This window comes from Mastigoproctus giganteus, chromosome 11 (assembly GCF_048544385.1).
Source record: "Mastigoproctus giganteus isolate SK-2022 chromosome 11, ASM4854438v1, whole genome shotgun sequence".
Lineage (NCBI taxonomy): Eukaryota > Metazoa > Arthropoda > Arachnida > Uropygi > Thelyphonidae > Mastigoproctus > Mastigoproctus giganteus.
In genome coordinates, this window is record NC_143585.1 from 125,389,686 (window position 1) to 125,408,945 (window position 19,260).

At 37.6% G+C, this 19,260-nt stretch overlaps 1 protein-coding gene across 1 annotated transcript in view; it reads right to left on the minus strand.

Annotated features, from left to right (window-relative positions):
• Window positions 1-19,260, minus strand: part of Rrp5 (Ribosomal RNA Processing 5) — a 615,569-nt gene that overhangs the window by 567,112 nt on the left and 29,197 nt on the right. The window contains exon 3 of the mRNA XM_090384558.1: window positions 13,997-14,110. Coding sequence (XP_090240684.1) covers window positions 13,997-14,110 — 114 coding nt within the window. The remainder of the gene's footprint in view (window positions 1-13,996; window positions 14,111-19,260) is intronic.

A 19,260-nucleotide genomic window follows, 5' to 3' on the forward strand; every position in this document is an offset into this window, starting at 1 on the left:
AATAAGTCTTTCTTATTATCTTCTAAATAAAATAGAAGACAAACATTGATCATTCTCACCAAGATTTTGCACAGACAGCTGGTCAGAGAAATAGGAAATAGGTGAAATTTTGGGATCCTTTACTAACTCAGCAAAGGCAAAAGCTTTGTGCAAGAAACTGCTCTTCAAGAAAGATCAGATTATCTACAGAATTCAGTGGAAGGTGTTTAATCATTTCAATGGATACCATCTGGTCCAAGCACTAGCCTTAGTAAGGGTTAGAGCTGTTTTAGATTCTCGTGGTAAATTGCTCATTGTGAAGGTGAAAGTTCTTTGATTCAAAGTTAAATGGCTGCTTTTCATTTTTTCTCTTTTAGGACCAGGAACTCTAGGGAGTAGGACAATGTTGCAGAGATGTTAGAAAAAGTCACCACAAGAACAATGACTAATGCAACTGAATCTATAATAGCATATCCATTATAAACCAGAATTGATGAAGGCTGCAATTAGTATTTTTCTTTCTTTTTCACCGCTTTGTCCCCATGCCACCCTAGGGCATGAATAATATGAAAGATTATATAAAACTACAAACCAACATGGATCCACAAATCCCTTTGGTTCTGATCCCAAACAAAATGTGTTTTAGCATATGCATGTTTAAAGACTAATATACTGGTTGCATTGGGACTGGAGTATCCCCTAGCTTTATTTTGTGTCTTTTTAGCAACTGCACATTACATTCTACCACAGTTTTAGAAATGGTGGAAACAAGGTAGATGTTCTTGGAACTGAAGCTGCATGGATGATATTTTCTGTGATGTATATGCAACATTGATGGGTTCCTAACTGAGTAATAATGTAAAACTTTACAAGATGTTCTTCACCAGGATAACCTAAAAGGAAAGTAGCAATGTCATTATAAGGAAATGATTACTTCCTCCTCCTCCTCAAGGGAGAGAAGGGAAGAAGATAGAAAGATTAATGGGATAAAATGTATGGGTAGGTATGTAGAAGGTATTACACTGGTGTTCAAAGAAAGTGCATCATCGCTTAAAATTGTAATTGTCATCTGAATAACTTAGGTATATGGCAATATTTCTTGTGATGACGTAATATTGTATCAGCTGTTATTTTCAGCTATATAAGCATGAGTTGCAGATTGCAACTCTGCAAGAGTTGCAATCATTCCTTGCTTGTGTCAGGATGGTGAATTATGTGCATTTTGTATCACGGAGTAGGTCACCTGCAATTTATAAAAAGGTCTGTAAATGCCAATGGATACCTGGCTATATTGGAAAGCAAATTGCTGCCAACCATTAGAGACCATTTCAACCTGCCAAGTAACTGCATCTTTCAGGACGACTCTGCTCCTTGTCATCGGACGAAAAGTGTAAGTACGCACTTCTGTAGTTACTTTAGCTTCATTTCTGCATTAGAGGTTTGGCAGTAATGTGTTTACATTTGTTACAGGTGAAAAAATGGTTGGAAGAACGGTCCATTACAACTCTTAGCTGGCCAGGAAACAGCCCAGACCTGAATCCTACAGAGAACTGTTGGCATCGTGTGGAATCTGCAGTTGCCAGAAAGAAACCAAAGACCCTTCGTGAACTTTAGGAAGCCATAATTCGTATTTGGAACCATGAACTATCAGTTGATTATCTTCAGAAATTCATCTTGTCAATGCCTCGACGGTGTGCTGCTGTCATCAGGGCCAGAGGCGGTTCAACTAAATATTAGTTTGCATCTGGTGAACTTTTCATTTTGTTTTCCATTTAAAATGATTAAACTGAAGCAAATTGAGGGCTTCTGATAACATTTCAGCCATAATTGTCGTGTTTAGCAAAACTGTTGTATAAAGGTTGCAAATGCTCATTTTGGAATATTTTGAGAGCACCTGTCAAATATTACTTAGCTTTGCCTTAACTATTAATAAATATCTTTTGTTTATATTTCTTTGAACACCAGTGTATATATGTGTGCACATATCAGAAAGTACAGTACCTTTCACAGATGGAGTATAGCAGCAAAAAACAAATTGATGACAGACATTAAGTTATTAAGTTTAATTCATTCCATCCAGGCTGAAATACACGCTTGGTGTTGAAAAAGATAATAGTATTAATTTCTTGAATTTAACTATAAAAAAACAAAGCATTTCTTTAGACACCCATATTTACAGAAAGCTTGCTCATTCTGGACAGTTTTTGCGTTATGCTTCCGTCATTCTTTGAATGCAAAAATCGTCAGTTCTCTAGATGCAAGTCCTTAATGCAAAGAAAATGCTGTCCTTAGACTGCTAAACTGGATCAAGTACTTTGTAATCTTTGTTAGTCTTTCGCTACAAGGGGTTATTATTATTATCAGCCATATGGTACAAGGAAGCCTGAGGCTTACGCTGCACCGGCCAAAAAAAAATAATAATAAAAAATTCCCAAGTTACCCTGAGAGAGAGAAAGAGAAGTAGAAAGGAATCACCAAGAAAGAGAAGAATGATGATATCCAGCTCAGGGCCCTAGGTTTGCCAAGCCCATACTCCCCAGATGTGAGCCCCTGGGGTTAATTATGCTCTGTCATAAATGAAATAATAAGTAATAACATCATAAACTCACATTCTCCACTCAATAATTCATTAGAAAACTTCAGCAAAATCATATCCTTGCCTTAACACAGTTCTCTAACTAACAAAATTAAAGATATATTTAGGCATGCAGATGTAAAATTAGTATTTTCATCATAACAAACCATTTGTTCCATGTCTCATAAACAAGAGACTTTTTTCTTATAAAATCAATGATATAAATAATATAGCATATTTAACTGTCAAGAAGGTTGTTCAGACAAATACATCAGGTCAACTCCCGTCTGGTATGGATGCTCTGATATGTCAAACATGTGTGCTTACTTTCATGAACATAGTATACGTACTGGAAATGGATTTAATGAACTTACAACACACACACACACACACACACACACATACATACATAATAATAAACATAAATCACAATCAGATAATGCCAAAATTTTACTCAAACTAAATAACAATTATAAACTTCATGCCATGGAAGCACTTACCATAAACTATAATAAGAAGTATAAATTAGAATATCTGCGCACACCACTCAGCTGATTTCTCTAATGTCTGGTGCCTCAAGAAAATTAAATTCCCTACCAATCAAAAACACGCTCGCTGTTCACCAAGATTCTTCCTAATATTTAAAACCTTTACTTCCACCCACATATTACACCCATATTTACAGAATATATGGCAATTGATATAATACATTCTCATGAAAAGATTAATCCTCCTCTTTCCACTTATTTTTCTTACCATATTAAATTATGTTTTCTTACCCTTTCTTCTTTTTAATTTTATCACTTCCATATGAAAATATGGAAGTGATTAAACAAAAATGCTGGATGCAAGTAACAAAGGCTGATATGGGGGTCTGGTTAGCAAATGTTTCATGGGGGGTGGTGTCATCATTTGCACATTCAGGTGTCTCTTGTAGGCAAAAGCAGACTGTTTCATGCTTTTGCAGAAGGGGTCTCGATGCCTTCAATATTTTGCCAGAATCCAACACGGGCTTTAGCCATTAGTGGGTTTTGCAGATCGTTAGTTGGCTTCCAAAGTTTTGATGGCTTATTTTTCTCAGCCTTGGGTTTTTCTTTTTTGGGAAAGCATGGATACTGTTCAAGGATCATTTCTTCCTCCCAAAAAAGTTCCAAAACTGTTTTGTCAAGCATGTTGTTGAAAAATGGCTGAGGTACCTCAGCTTCAATGTCCATTTTTTGATTGCACTACTGTTGGCAGTTGGGTTGTCTGTACTGTTATTTTACCACTGAATTTCTGTAATGCTGGAACATTAAGGTTATCAATGTTGGAATGGCAGCTCACTGAATTTTCTCTGTTGGTTTCTGACAACTCGGGAAATAGGTGAAAATGACGCTTTCAGCAATATATCATTTCTGTTTGTATCCCCCCCCCCTTTCAGCTTACATTGACTCATTGCTATTTATTGCTTTGCTCACCTCCTATCATGAGATCAGCTCTGCTTTAATTTATATATTTCTTTTTTCCTTCCTTCCACCTCTGACATGTTCATGAAATGTGTTCTCTTTGGCATTTGATACAGGTGGGTTTTATAGCTGGATATGATGTAATTTCATGGTCCTTTGTACCACACCAAGCACATGCAAAGGCATTACAGCAGGCCATTTGTGGGTATCATTATTTCCGACACTTCTTAAAGGATTTCGGAATTTATAACCATACTGGGCAGTATAAATATCCTTCTGTGATACAATTAGAAGACTATGTGGCATTCCTACAAATTCCCATGTATGAACGTTCATTTTGGGGCTATCATTACTTGCAATTTATACAGATCTCATCTTTAGCACTTCAAGAAGATCCCATCTTCTTCCATTCCATCTCGTACTCATGGTACGAGATGGAATGAGTGTTTTGTGAGGTGTTATCGTAATTGGCATTTCTCCCCAACAGACTCATTTTGTTTCAACAAGTCTTTCCACAGAACCTCTTTACAGATTTAGAGAAGCCTGTCAACCCTTCCAAGAAAGGTAATACTTTCCCTGTGGCTTCTCACCCAGTTCAGCGAATTATTAGGTATCTAAATATTAGACCCGATAGGATGTCAGTTCTTGGCCTCTTCACCAATATGATGGTGTCTATTTCAGTGTCATTATTTTCTGGTAGGGACCATATCGGGGCCACATAAGAAAAGTTACATTATCAGGATTCATATTAATTTTTATTTTGGTTCAGTGCATCGCTCCAACACCTACTAATCAGCAAGCAATAAATACACTCTGGAGCAAGACTCTGAGGCAACCCAAGAACCATACCCACCATCACCAGCCTAAACCCTGCTCCTCTGACCTCTGGTCACTGACATGGTCAACCCTTGCAGGCAACCTCACTAGTCAACTGATCCTAGGCAAGCCATCCCAAGACCACCCATTTTGTTAAAGCAAGGGGCCAAAGTGGTGTGCTGAAGCACGGCCCATTAAACACCTTTACAAATTGTCACAGCATACATATCAGATTCCTATGATGTTAGCCAGGAGTTGGATCCCAGTGATGCTGCTCCTCCAGATTAGCGTGACTGGGAAGTCACAAAATACAAGTGACCACATCAAGAGAGAACTATAAGAAAAATTCTCACTCACTCACTCACTCACACTCACACACACACACACTTCTAAGGTAACAGAAAGTATGCAATACATTGTGTTTTCATTAAAATATTTTAAAATTAACAATACTTATATTCAAGATAGCACAGATATGCTATCATAAAATATAATATGAGATTTGAAATTGGGTGTTCATTAACTTTTTTGTGTGTGTGTCAGATAGAGCAATTTGTCTAATTCTTCCTTAAATTTATTCACACTACCATTTGGAAGTTTATTCCAACAATCAACTACCTGCTTTCTGAAAGTAAGTTTCCACAAATCTATCCTTCCTCAATTTAAATTTGTGCCCCTTTATGTGTGTTGTCTGACCTAAAGGAAGGATGCCATTGACATTTAGCTTACTGAATCCAATCAGAGCCTTAAACGCTTCAATCAGATCATCTCACACATGTCTAGTTTCCAGACTGCAATTTGCAGAACTGAAAAGTCGTTCTTGGTAAGAGTGTCCTTTTATTCCCTTCATTAATCTCATTGCTTTTTCCTATACCCAACTAACAGATCTACATTCTACCTAAAATGAGGCTTTCAGACCTGTATGCAATACTCAGGATGTGACCTTTTGCCTCATACAACAGAATAATTATCTCATCTCTCTGACAAAATTCCTATATATCACTGCCAAAACCACATGAGGTTCTATCCTAAGAGCCCATCTACATTTCTAAAAGAACACCATGTCTAACTGCACAGTTACCTCCAAGTTTGTTTTTTTTTTCTCTCTACTACCTTCAGTTTGGGACCACACACAGTCGGGTACATTAATTTGAAATTACTACTACTACTCATATATTGAGGAATCCAATAAAAACATTTATTAACAGGGAAAAAAGTCTATAACTTTTAATCTGATATGAAATAATATAAGTAGTTTTCACCAGTAGAAAAATTAACTCAATTTTTTTTTTTTTTATTACTGTGGATTATTATGTGACTTAGCACGAAACAGAAGACAGAATAAATAATGACATGCCCTCATGTTCCACTCTTAACTGTCAGTATGACTGATGAAGGTTACCATAATAACCGAAAGCTTTTGTATGTATTTAATGTGTGTTTTACAATTAGTATTAAACTTGTCATTATTTATTCTGTCTTCCATTTCGCTCTGAGTCACACAGTAATAATGAATCCAGAGTGCACAGGCCTCGTTAATCACAAAAAATTTTTGTTTTCTCTTGTACTTCACAGATCACATTTGAAGGCTTCACCACAGTAGGCAATAAAACAAAATGGCTATTGTGCAAGATAAAACACAATGTGTTGTGTGGCTTGCTCTGATAAATTTACCAATTCAGTGTTCAATATAATTGGCATCAGATATTTAAGAAGATCCACCAAAGATCATTCCTAATTATGTGATCTTCTACCAATTACAACTTTTTATGCACGGATGCAGAAGTTCAAGAAAACTGGAAGTTTACTGCATGATGAAGATGCAGTAAACTGATGGCCTCGAGCATCAGATAAAAGTTCAGGAGAATGTTCATAATGCATTTCATTAAAACCCAAAAGTCAATTCAACACACTTCACAAAAAATTAAATTCCAAAATCAACAATACACAATATATAAAAAAAAAAAAAAACCCTCATAAAAGTATTCCATTATTTGATTATAAAGCTCAAATCAAATTACGCAGCAGTTATTACCAATAGACAGGCCAGCATGTGAATTATTTGCCACCACAATGCTGCAGTAAAATAAAGACAGTTTCCTGCAAAAAGTTCACTTTTTGCAGGAAAGCAAAACAACACACACAAATCAGCACAATATTTGCATAGGAGAATCTAAGAACCCACATGTACCATTCTTTTCCACTAACTCTTGCATAAATGATCTCAGTAAATCTCCAGCAATACTGAAGCCAGTCTGTTAAATGTCACCCTTGGTCTTCTGGCAGAAAAATATTAGAAGAATCTGAACAATCTTGTTGCAAAGAAGTCCTCCACATCCTGACACCTTCACCACTTGTTCTTCAACTTTGTATCTTCAGAGCACATACAAAACAGAGTTAACTCAAACTTTGTACCCACCTTTCACAGTGTCTTATTCAGATAGTATTTTTCCTTATGCATGGAAATTTGCTCACATCCAGTCAATTCCTAAAAATCCCCCCCCCCCCACTTATTGTCTCAATTGCACTTATCTAAACTCTTCCCAAAGTAATGGAGGAAGCCAACAATCAGCAGCTTTGCTGTTGTTTGTTATTTGGTTTTTAGGAGCATTAGCAACTAAGGCCATGTTACTCCGGGAATATGCGGTGGTCATTCCCTGACCTTTCCGCATCCTCCGTATTTGGTGGTCACAGGCTCGAACCCCGGTCTAATCAAGAAGCGTGTGCTACGCACTGCCACTCCTGCCCACCTGGCTACGGGGGCACCTACACACACACACACACACACACACACACACACACACACACACACACACACACACACACACACACACACACACACACAATCAGCAGCTTACACTAACTTAATCTTGAAACCTGGGATCAAGTAGTTACTCGGACATTTCAAAAGTTTTTGATTATATATGGCATAAAGGTTTTCTAAAGAAATTTCTATCTTTCATCTTACGATCTACTTTCCGTTTTCCCCAAGTAAGAAGCCAGTGTTCTCTCAGTGACTGCTCACTGCACGTGATGGTAAATGACACTCATCAAGTTCTCAGCTAATGGTGGATTTTCCTGGGGATTCTCTTCTTTCACTCACTCTTTTCCCAACTTGAAATACTATCCATAGTTTTCTAACAATACAACATTCTACCTTTCAATTTGACAAACCCTTTTAATGACTTTCAAATTCCTAAAATATCATGTATTTATACTGGGATTAACCCAGTATAAAAACCACCTCCTACAATTCAATGCCTCCTGTGGTCTTCCATCAAAAGGATGTCAGAAGGATTTTGAAAATCTTGATGCTAAGAAAGCTTCAAATCCTGATGGTATTTCTCCACTTGTTCTCAAAACCTGTGCTCCTGAACTAGTGTCTTTCTATATTGCCTTTATTCACTTTGTTATTCCAAAGGTGTTTTCCCTTCAGCTTGGAAATTATCTATATCCAGCCAGTTCCTAAAAAGGGTGACAAATCCCTCCCATCAATTACCGTCATATTGCAATTACTTCTACTCTTTCTAAAGAAATGGAGAAATAAATTAACTGCAAACTCTTAAACTATCTAGAAGCCTGATTAAAGATTGCCAGTGTGGATTCCATAAGTGTTGATTGACTGGTGATATTCTGGCTTATGTTACCCAACTATGGACATATTCAATGAAAAGGTTTGGTGAAACTCAAGCATTTGCTCTTGACATATCAAAGGCTTCTGATCATGTTTGGCATAAGATCTTCTAAATAAGCCTCCATCTTATGGTTTGTCATATGTACGGTTTGACATATTTTCATATGTCATATGTATGGTTTGTCATATGTTTGTAATTGGGTATCCAGTGCTCTCTCTCTGACCGCTCACTGCAGGTGATGGTCAATGGCCGTCTTCTAACTTCTACATTAATGCTGCTGTTCCCCAAAGTTCAGTTCTTTCTCCCACCCTTTTCCTCTTGTATATTAATCATCTTTTCCATTGACTGGAAATCCTATCCATAGTTTTGCTGATGATAGCACGTTGCATTCCACTTTCCAGTTTGAGAAACCTTGCCCTGAACAAATATCCACTACCAATTCCTTAAATGCTGATCTCCAGGTAATTCTCCAGTGGGACAAATAAAACGTGGTTGATTTCGATCCTCCTAAAACTCAGTGCTGTCTTATATCCCGCAAAAAAGAGTCCTCTGCTCCTATGCTTGTCTTCGATGACACTCCAGGCAAGATCACATATCTGAATTGGGGATTACCCTGACTTCTAATCTCTCTCTTGGCACAAGCACATAACAAATATTGCTTCCTCTGCATCTAAAAAAACTGGGTTTTCTCTTTCACTCTCAGACTTTTCTTCCAAACAGTGTCAGTGAAATTATTATTCTTGCAGGAATGGAATCCTTTATCCCACACTCCACTTTAAAATCTCGTCCTTTATCTAAACCTTGGTTTTCCAATAAATGTGCTAAGGCTGTTCAAGAGAAGAACGTTGCATATCGTAATTGGCTTGTTTCTAATTCTTCAGTTTAATTTTCTGCCTACACCAAAGCTCGCAACAATTGTAAAGCAGTTATTAACTAGTCCAAACTAGAGTTTGAACAGGCTAAGAGTAAGAGTAGAAAACTTGCTTCTTACCTTAATGGTAGCCGAGCATTCTGGTCTCTTGCCAAAGCTATTGGCCGCAACTTTTGCCCATCTCTGCTCCCACCTCTGTCCAAACCAGATGGTTCTGTTGTCACTTCAGCCAAGGATAAAGCTGACCTGCTAGCATCCCATTTTTCTTTCAACTCATGCATTAACGATCTTGGTAAAACACCTCCCACTATTCCAAACACGCTCCATTCAATGCCTCCTGTGGTTTTCCGTCAAAAGGATTTCAGAAGGATTTTGACGAATCTTGATGCTAAGAAAGCTCCAGGTCCCGATGGTATTTCTCCACTTGTTCTCAAAACCTGTGCTCCTGAACTTACTCCTATTCTTTGCCGCCTGTTTTCACTCTCTTATTCCAAAGGTGTTTTTCCTTCTGCTTGGAAATTTGCTCATATCCAGCCAGTTCCTAAAAAGGGTGACAAATCCCTCCCATCCAATTATTGTCCCAATGCAATGACTTCTACTCTTTCTAAAGTAATGGAGAAATCAATTAATCGCCAAATTTTAAACTACTAGAAACCTTTCGTCTGATCAACGATCGGCAGTATGGATACCGTCAGTGTCGATCCACTGGTGATATTTTGGCTTACGTTACCCATTTACGGACTAATTCAATGGAAAGGTTCGGTGAAACACAAGTAGTTACTCTTGACATCTCAAAGGCTTTCGATCGTGTTTGGCATAAAGGTCTTCTAAACAAGCTTCCATCTTATGGTTTGCCAACTGTTTTTAGTAATTGGTTATCCAGTTTTCTCTCTGATCGCTCACTGAGGGTGATGGTAGATGGCTCTCTGTCTTCTAACTTATCCACTAGTGCTGGTGTTCCCCACATTTCAGTTCTTTCCCCCACTCTTTTCCTCTTGTATATTAATGACCTTCTTCCATTGACTGGAAATCCTATCCATAGTTTTGCCGATGATAGCACATTGTATTCCACTTTCCATTTTGAGAAACCTTGTCCTGCTCAATCAGCTTCAACTTCTCAAAAATCTGCTACCAATTCCTTAAATGCCGAACTTCAGGTAATTCTCCAGTGGGGCAAAGACAACTTAGTTGATTTCAACCCTTCTAAAACTCAGTCTTGTCTTATATCTCGCAAAAAGGATTCTTCTGCTCCTATGCTTAACTTTAGTGACACTCCGATTTCTAGGCAAAATGATATATCTCTTTTGGGGATTACCCTGACTTCTAATCTCTCTTGGCACAAGCACATTACAAATATCGCTTCTTCTGCATCTAAAAAACTTGGTTTTCTCTTTCGCTCTCGGCGTTACTTTTCTTCCAAACAGCTGCTCACTCTGTATAAATCGCAAATCTGCCCTACCATGGAATATTGTTCCCACATCTGGGGGCGGTGCCCCCAAAACCTGTCTTAGGCTTCTAGATTCCATTCAGAAGAGGGTAGTTAGGTTAATTAATGACTCATCTCTAACAGAGTCTCTGCACTCGCTGTCTCATAGACGTACTGTTTCTGCTGCATGCCTCTTCTACAGATACTTCCATGGGCACTGTTCTTCTGAATTAGCTTCTATAATTCCTGCTCACTCTTTCAAAACACTCCGAACACGTGCCTCCACCAGCCAACATCCATTTACTGTCCAACTTCAAACTCACAGAACCAACTTTTCATCTTTCTCGTTTATTCATTCAACTGCCATTTTCTGGAACAACCTTCCTTCATACGTATTTCCTGAAAATTACAGTCTACAGAAGTTCAAGTCCAATGTCAACAAATATCTTCTTTCCTCTTCTCAACCTCCAACCTCCAAAGAGCAGTTGGGCTAATTAATGACTCGTCTCTAACAGAGTCTCTCCACTCTTTGACACAGATGTTCTGTTTCTGCTGCATGCCTTTTCTATAGGTACTGTTATTCTGAATTGGTTTCTATAATTCCCACTATCTCTCTCTTTCAAAGCAGTCCAAACACATGCTGCAACTTCTGTTTTCTGGAACAACCTTTATACATGTTTCCTGAAAATTACAATCTATAGAAGTTCAAGTCTAATGTCAACAAATATCTTGTTTCATCTTCTCAACCTCCAACCCATGCAAGGTATTGAAGTATTATAGGTTCTAATATATTGCAACCACCTTTCCTCAATTTGAATGTATGCCCTTCACATCTGTAGTCTGAGCAAGAAGAAGAAGAAGGTCATCTGCAATGAGCTTGCTCAATCCACTGAAACCCCTTAAACACCCAAATCACATCATCTCACAGTGCCTTGTCTCCAAATGCTGCAATTTTCAGAACTGAGGTCTTTCTTGATAAGACCATGCTTTTGTTCCCCTCACTAACCTTGTTGCCCATATCTGCACCTGTACCAGCAGCTCTACATTCTTCCTAAAATGAGGCCTCTGGACCTGTATGCAGTACTAAAAGAAGTGGCCTGACCATTGCCATATACGATTGGGAAAATTATCTCTTTATCCATGCTAGAAAAGTTCCTGATGACATCCAATGAGCTGTCCTGACAGCCTGTCTGCACTACTCACAGAACTTCATTTTGTGCAATTACACCCAGGTCTTTTTCATTTTTTCCTATGCTGAGTGCAGTACCACACAGTTGGTTCATTAATTTTGGGTTACTGCACCCATATACAGTATCTGGCAATTCTCAATGTTAAACTTCAATTGCAATTTCTCAACCAATCTGCACACTTTTCTAAATTTTGTTGCTGCAGCTTACCTTGATTACTGTCATTAACAACTCTACCAACCTTATATCATCTGCAAACTTAAACATTAAGCCAGATATACCCTCATCAATATCATTAATAAATATAGAAACAACAATAGGTCCAACAATGAACCCTAGGGGACCCCACTAACATTAGCCTACAAACAGCAGTGTTCATTGATAACCACACTTTCTTCTCCTACTCAACCAACCCTCTATCCATAGCAGTAACTTGCCCTTAACACCACACTGCTCTAATTTGTACAGCAGTCTTTAATGTGCAATAGTATCAAAAGCTTTCCTGAAATCCAAGTGTAAGATAACAAAATTATTTTTTGCACCCAGTTCCTTTTTTACTGCATCATAATATCCAATCAGACTGGTTAAACAAGACTGCTAACAAATCCATGCTGTGACTGCAGGTTTTTTTTTTTTTTTTTTTGGTAGTTGTTGGCGCATCGGCTTCTGTGGCCATAATGCACCTCCCAAGGTTTTTGCAGTACTTTGATCCAAGCCCGAGGCGGGATTCGAACCCGCGACCTTTGGACTGCCAGGTAGGCACATTACCCACCCGGCTAGCCTGGTCTGTGACTGCAGTATAACTGCATTTCTCTCTAGATGGTCTAGATTTATTACTTCTTTAACAAGTCACAGCATCAATTTACCTGGAACAGAAGTTAAGCTAACAGTTCTCTAATTACTCATACCACCTTCCTTTTGATCCCACTTTGTGAAGTGGGGACACATTCGCACATTTCCAGTCCATATGGACCTCTCCTGAATCCAAGAATGCTCTCATAATTATGGCTAAGGGTTTGCTTACCTCCTTTCTCCTTCCCTTAATATAACTGGATAGATCCCATCCACCCCAGGTGATTTTTAAGTTTACCTTCAAAAATTTCTCTTCCATTTTCCTCTCAGTTATTACAAAAACATTTACTTCCCTATTAGAATTTGAAAAACGTCTGGCATCACCTTCCATAAAGAATTCCTCGTGTGCATTGCAGATGCAAAATACCTATTCAGTTTGTTAGCAACCTTAGCACGATCATCCACATTTAAACCACTAATATCAAGTGGACCAGTGTGATTCAACCCCTTTCCTCCATTGTTTACATAAGTAAAGAAGGCTTTGCTGTTTTCTTTGCATCCGTTGCCAAAGATTTCACATAATCTGCCTCAGCTTGTCTAACCTCCTTTGTGAATTTATTGCAGTCTAGTTTAGGCTTCTGGAGGATCACCTGATAATTTACCTGCAGCTCATGCATTTTTCTTCTCTGTCGGGATTAGTTCATCTGACATCCATTTAGGTAAAAATTAAACAGTATTTTTTAGTTAATATAAAAAATTCAGTAGCCTCTAAGATTGTTTCCCTGAATGATTCCCATTCTATGAAACTATTTTTACCAAAAAAACTACCACCTATGAGACTAGTGTATTCTGTCTTTGGAATTACCACTGTGTTGTCTGATGTAAGAGTGTAAGCTCCAGCATTGAGGTGAGCACCTGAGATCTTGGTGCCTCCCCATTTTAATTCCTTCAAGGGCATTTAATTTCTTCTGAGCCTGTACAAGCTCTAAAAATGCCCATCAAAACGACCAATTAGCACTTAATTTCCTCACAATCTTTACAATCTGGTTTAATGCTTAATGTTGCATCATACCCCATTCCAGACATATGGAGATGGTGTGAGATCACAACAGTCCACTTGGCCTAAATCTCTAGAAGGAAGGAAGAAGCCAATTAACAAATTACATTAGAGCTTGGTTCTCAATGATCAAACCCAAAGTTCAAAATTAAACAGAAATCTTACCAATACCTGTAAGACACCTTACATAAAATAATTCTGTTTATTAGATACCTTAAAACTAAGAGGTTCTATGACAACTATCCATTCTTCGCCATCATTAATCTCATGGGTTTTTATCTTCTTTTTTACTTTCTTTTTCTTTTCTACTGTTTTGTGCATTGATATCTAAAAAGGAAAAATAGCATAATTTGAAGTTTGAAATCACAACACTATTTATAATGGCACTGTATAAGAAACCATTATTTAAAAAAAAAAACTATGTATTCAAAAATTGCTTAGAACAATTAAAAACTACCACAATTATCCAAGTACCTTATTTTTTTAAAGATTTTTTTAAACCTGGAACTGTACTGGCACATTACCATGCATTTATCTTTGCCATCAAAGTTATTATCATACATTTCAATTTATTTTTTGGTTGAGTATTATGTCAAAATTTTAAAAATTACAGTTGAGAAACATGAAGGGGCATTGTCAAGACCATGTTAGATCAAAGAGCTAGCACATACTTGCCATAGTGGAATACAAATATTTGATATGCATTTTCAATTTGTGGCAAGACAGGAAACATAAAGGCTGACTCTGCTAAAATGTGAGAATGATTAAGTTCTGAGCATGTACAAGAATTGGTAAACCAAAAACTGAAACACTTTGCATTCACTGCTGTTGTCAGACCAAGATTTATACAACTAGGTACATACTCATGAGTACCTAATATCAAAATACCCTTTTTAGAGTAGCAATGTGCACCTCTCACAATTACTTGGTAGTAAAAGTATTTTGGAGTAGTAATGTGCACTTCTCACAATTATTATACTGCAATTGTGCACATTAGTTAGGGTGACCACATTTTAAAATATGCAAGTCAGTTAATGTAACAGTATGTTAATTATTAGGCACATTCAACTGTGTCCTTGAAGCTCTCACAGACATTCTCTCAGGTATGTCAAACTGGGTTGCTAACTGGGAGTCTAAAACACTGATGAAACTGATATTTGGGTGACACAAGAGGCCCAAATTTCGGCAAAGTCCGGTTGGTCTGTGATGGTCAAATCCTTTGCTTGCACCTTGACGATGGTGGGACTGTTAGTTTTTTTTTGTTTTTTTTTGTTAGTTGTTGGCACATCGGCTTCTGTGGCCATAATGCACCTCCCAAAGTTTTTGAATTTACTCTGATCCAAGCCCGAGGCGGGATTCAAACCCACGATCTTTGGGTTGCCAGGCAGGCACTTTACCCACCCACCTAGCCCGGTCGGCAGGGGACTGTTAGTGATCCTGAGTATAACTCCCATGTGAAAGACCCGAAATAAGACACCTAGTATACTGGAAGTGACCACCCAGAGGTGAACCAACGTAAGCAGTGGTCAACACCACATAGAAGAATGCCATTCCCTCTGTGTTACCAGGCAATACTAGGTGGTAGATGACTCTCATCCACTGGTGGGATACCACCACTTTACTTTGCTTATTGGAGACTTGAAGTGGTGGATTCCATGTTTAGTCTACAGAACAAAACTCCAGCAACCCCTCCCTCCAACATCATGCAGTATAATTGATGTCTTTTGAAGTTATGATGGATATCCAGGCAATTTCGAGGGTATAGTTCTAAAACACTGTTCGCAGGCTAGCCACTAAATAGTCCACCAGACCAAACCTATTGGTAATAACTCTCTAGGAGGCTTCTGGATCAGCTAGTGTATAATCTCGCTGCCTATACTCTGCCTGATAGTGATTGGAGGGAGTCCGAGTAGGATGTGTATGCAGTGGCATTTTCCAGACCACGTTAGGTCAAAGAGCTGGTACATTCTTGCCATGTGTATGCCATATCCAAGAATTTCATCACTACATATACATGTCCCTCCCCTCCACCTTTCATTACTACTGAATACATCATGGATTGTCAAACTAATAGAAAAAACTGATCTGCAAAAAGATCTAAAATTCCCGAACACTTCCTCATTCATTTCACAAATATGCATGGTCTCAGTTCCAATCTCATTGATGTCCATTTCCAATTACAGTCTGCCAAACCATACATACTCATTCTGACAGAATCCTAATTATCAGTTGATTCAACCAGCATCTCAGATATCCAAATTATTCACTGTATGATTCCTTTCATTTCGATTGTGCATATCTGCTCTGATATTCCCTATAAGAGACTTGGTAATTTTGAATCTCCTCTTTTCGATCTTCTCTTGCTCAAAATCTCTCTATCTGTCAATTTCATCTAATCACCTGGAACACTGTGACTAACAGTGAGGTAATTTTCCTTGGTGACTTTAATCCTCAACTCCAGCTGGCTTCTGTTTTCTAGTCACATGTTCCCAGCTGGTCAAGATGCTGAGGCTTTTGCAATTACTAACGACCTCTCAGAGATCATTCATTTACTTACCAGAATGGCACCTCTGTAGCCAGGTGGACAGGAGCAGCAGTGCGTAGCACATGCTTCTTGATTAGACCGGGATTCGAGCCCGTGACCACCAAATACGGAGAATGCGGAAAGGTCAGGGAATGACCACCGCATATCACCGGAGCAATATGGCCTTAGTTGCTGATGCTCCTAAAAACCAAATAACAACAACATAACTTACCAGAATACTTTTTGAAGACTAAATGCACGAGGCATAAAATGTTATGGGTTGAAATTAACTATATAATATCGATGTGAATACACCATAATTTACCCATAAATTTAACTACATAAGTAGTGTAACGGCATCATTTGATTATATCTCATATTTCAGGCTACCTTCACGAGATACCAGGTATTGCACTACTTTGAATAAATAATGCTTCTCTAGTAGAGGAGATTAATGTTATTTATTCTCAGTGGGCACTACAACACAGACACATTTCGGAGCTGGTTAGCTCACTCATCAATGGGCAGACAGGTACCCTGATAATGCAGACATGCCATCACAGTTGTGAAGTTAATTCCACAATATGAGAGATGCCAAATGGTGAAGATAATGATAATATTTTGAAGACTAAATGCACAAGGCATAATGTTATGGGTTGAAATTAACTATATAATATTGGTGTAAATACACCACAGTTTACCCATAAACTTAACTACATAAGTAGTGTAACGGCATCGTCTGATTATGTCTGGGTGGTGGTGATGTCCACTGAGAATAAATAACATTAGTCTCCTTTACTAGAGAAGCGTTATTTATTCAAAGAAGAATTTATTTAATACCTGGTATCTCGTTATGAAGGTAGCCACAATATGAGATATAATCAAACGATGCTGTTACACTACTTATCTATTCTTTCTAATTGAGAAATCAACCTCCACAATATCTCACCACTGTCAATCCACTGGTGATATTGTGGCTGATGTTACCCATCTATGGACAAATTCAATGGAAAAGTTTGGTGAAGCTCAAGTAGCTGCTCTTGACATTTCAAAGGCTTTTGATCATGCTTACATTAAGGTCTTCTAAATAAGCTTCCATCTTATGAAATGCCAAATGAAATTCACTAATGACTAAAATTTCTCACCCATTGGGTATCCAGTTTTCTCTCTGGCTGCTCAATGCAGGTTATGGTAGATGGCTCTCTGTCTTCTAACTTCTCCACTAATGCTGGTGTTCCCCAAGGTTCAGTTCTTTCTCCCACTCTTTTAGTCTTGTATATTAATTATCTTCTTCCACTGACCAATAATCCCATCCACAGTTCTGCTGAGGATAGCATGCTGCATTCCACCTTCCTGTTAGAAAAACTTTGCCCTGAACAAATAGCTTCAACTTCTTGAATATCCACTACCAATTCCTTAAATGCTGATCTTCGGGTAATTTTTCAGCTAGGCAAAGATAACTTAGTTAATTTCAATCCTTCTAAAACTCAGTCCTGTCTTATAACTCACAAAAAGGATTCTTCTCTCCCCCCATACTTATCTCTGATTTCTAGGCAAGATCATATCTCTATTGGGGATTACCCCGACTTCAAATCTCTGTTGGCATAAGCACATTACAAATACTGATTGCTCTGCATACAGAAAACTGAGTTTTCTCTTTTGCTCTCGGCATTACTTTTCTTCCATAGAGCTCTTCACTCAGTACAAATTGCAAATCTCCCTACCACAAAATATTGTTCCCACAATATTCTGAGGTGGTGCCCTCAAAACCCCCTCTCTGAGGCTTATAGATTCCATTCAAAAGAGGGCAGTTAGGTTCATTAATGACTCATCTCTAGAGTCTCTCCACTCTCTGCCATAGATGCTCTGTTTCTGCTGCATGACTTTTCTATAGATACTTCCATGGACACTTTTCCTGAATTGGCTTCTATAATCCTTTTACTTGAAACTCACAGAACTAACTTTTCTTCTTCTTCATTTATTCAACTTCCATTTTCTAGAACAACCTTCCTTCATACGTATTTCCTGAAAATTACAAACTACAGAAATTCAAGTCATGTCAAGAAGTATTTCTTTCTTCTCAACCTTCAACCCATGCACAGTATTAAGTATGTACTATAAGTTCTAATACCTCTGGTGCTTGGGGTTCTCATACATAAAAAAAAAATAATAATAAAAAATAAAATAAAAAATCCAATTTTTTTTCTTAAATTAAAGGATTTTTTTTTTTAATTTTTTTGAATAACAAAAGTGAAAAGTAAATATAGTTCTCCTTATCAATTAATTTACTATTATAACTTTATAAACCTTTAAACTTTTACTATAATAAATACTATATAAGTATTTACTATGATACTATATTTTGCTGTAACTACAAGTTATAATACTAAATTAATTCAGTATTATAACTTTATAAAACACTTAATAAAACTCTATACTTTTATCAGTTCTAAATTTAGCCATTCAATTTAATTACAACTGTATAATATTTATTATTCTCCTCCCCTCACTTTTTTTAAAGTCTTTTCTATCTCTATATGTATCTCTTCACAAGTGACACCATATTCTTAAGTCTTACATAACAATAAAGCATGCACGGACTGTCTGAAGCAAACAATACTGCATTAAAACTACAGTTAATTCTATGAATATCCTTTTTCCATACTGTATGGAAAAAAGAAATAGTAACTGCCAGATTTCTATTTGTCTGATATTAATGAAATTTGGAATGGCAGGAATTTTGGAATGAACTGTGAGGGATGCCTGGCATCCCTCCCAATTCATTTTCCTTAATCTTCCTCTGGGCCTCTTCCCATCAACTTTTCCCTTCTTCACAACACATTTCCATTCCAATTTCTCTTCCACCCTTCTGATTATTTCAGTCAAACATTTCTTCTCACTCACCCTTCTCAAAACATCTTTATTTTGCATTTTATCAACACATCTTATCCAT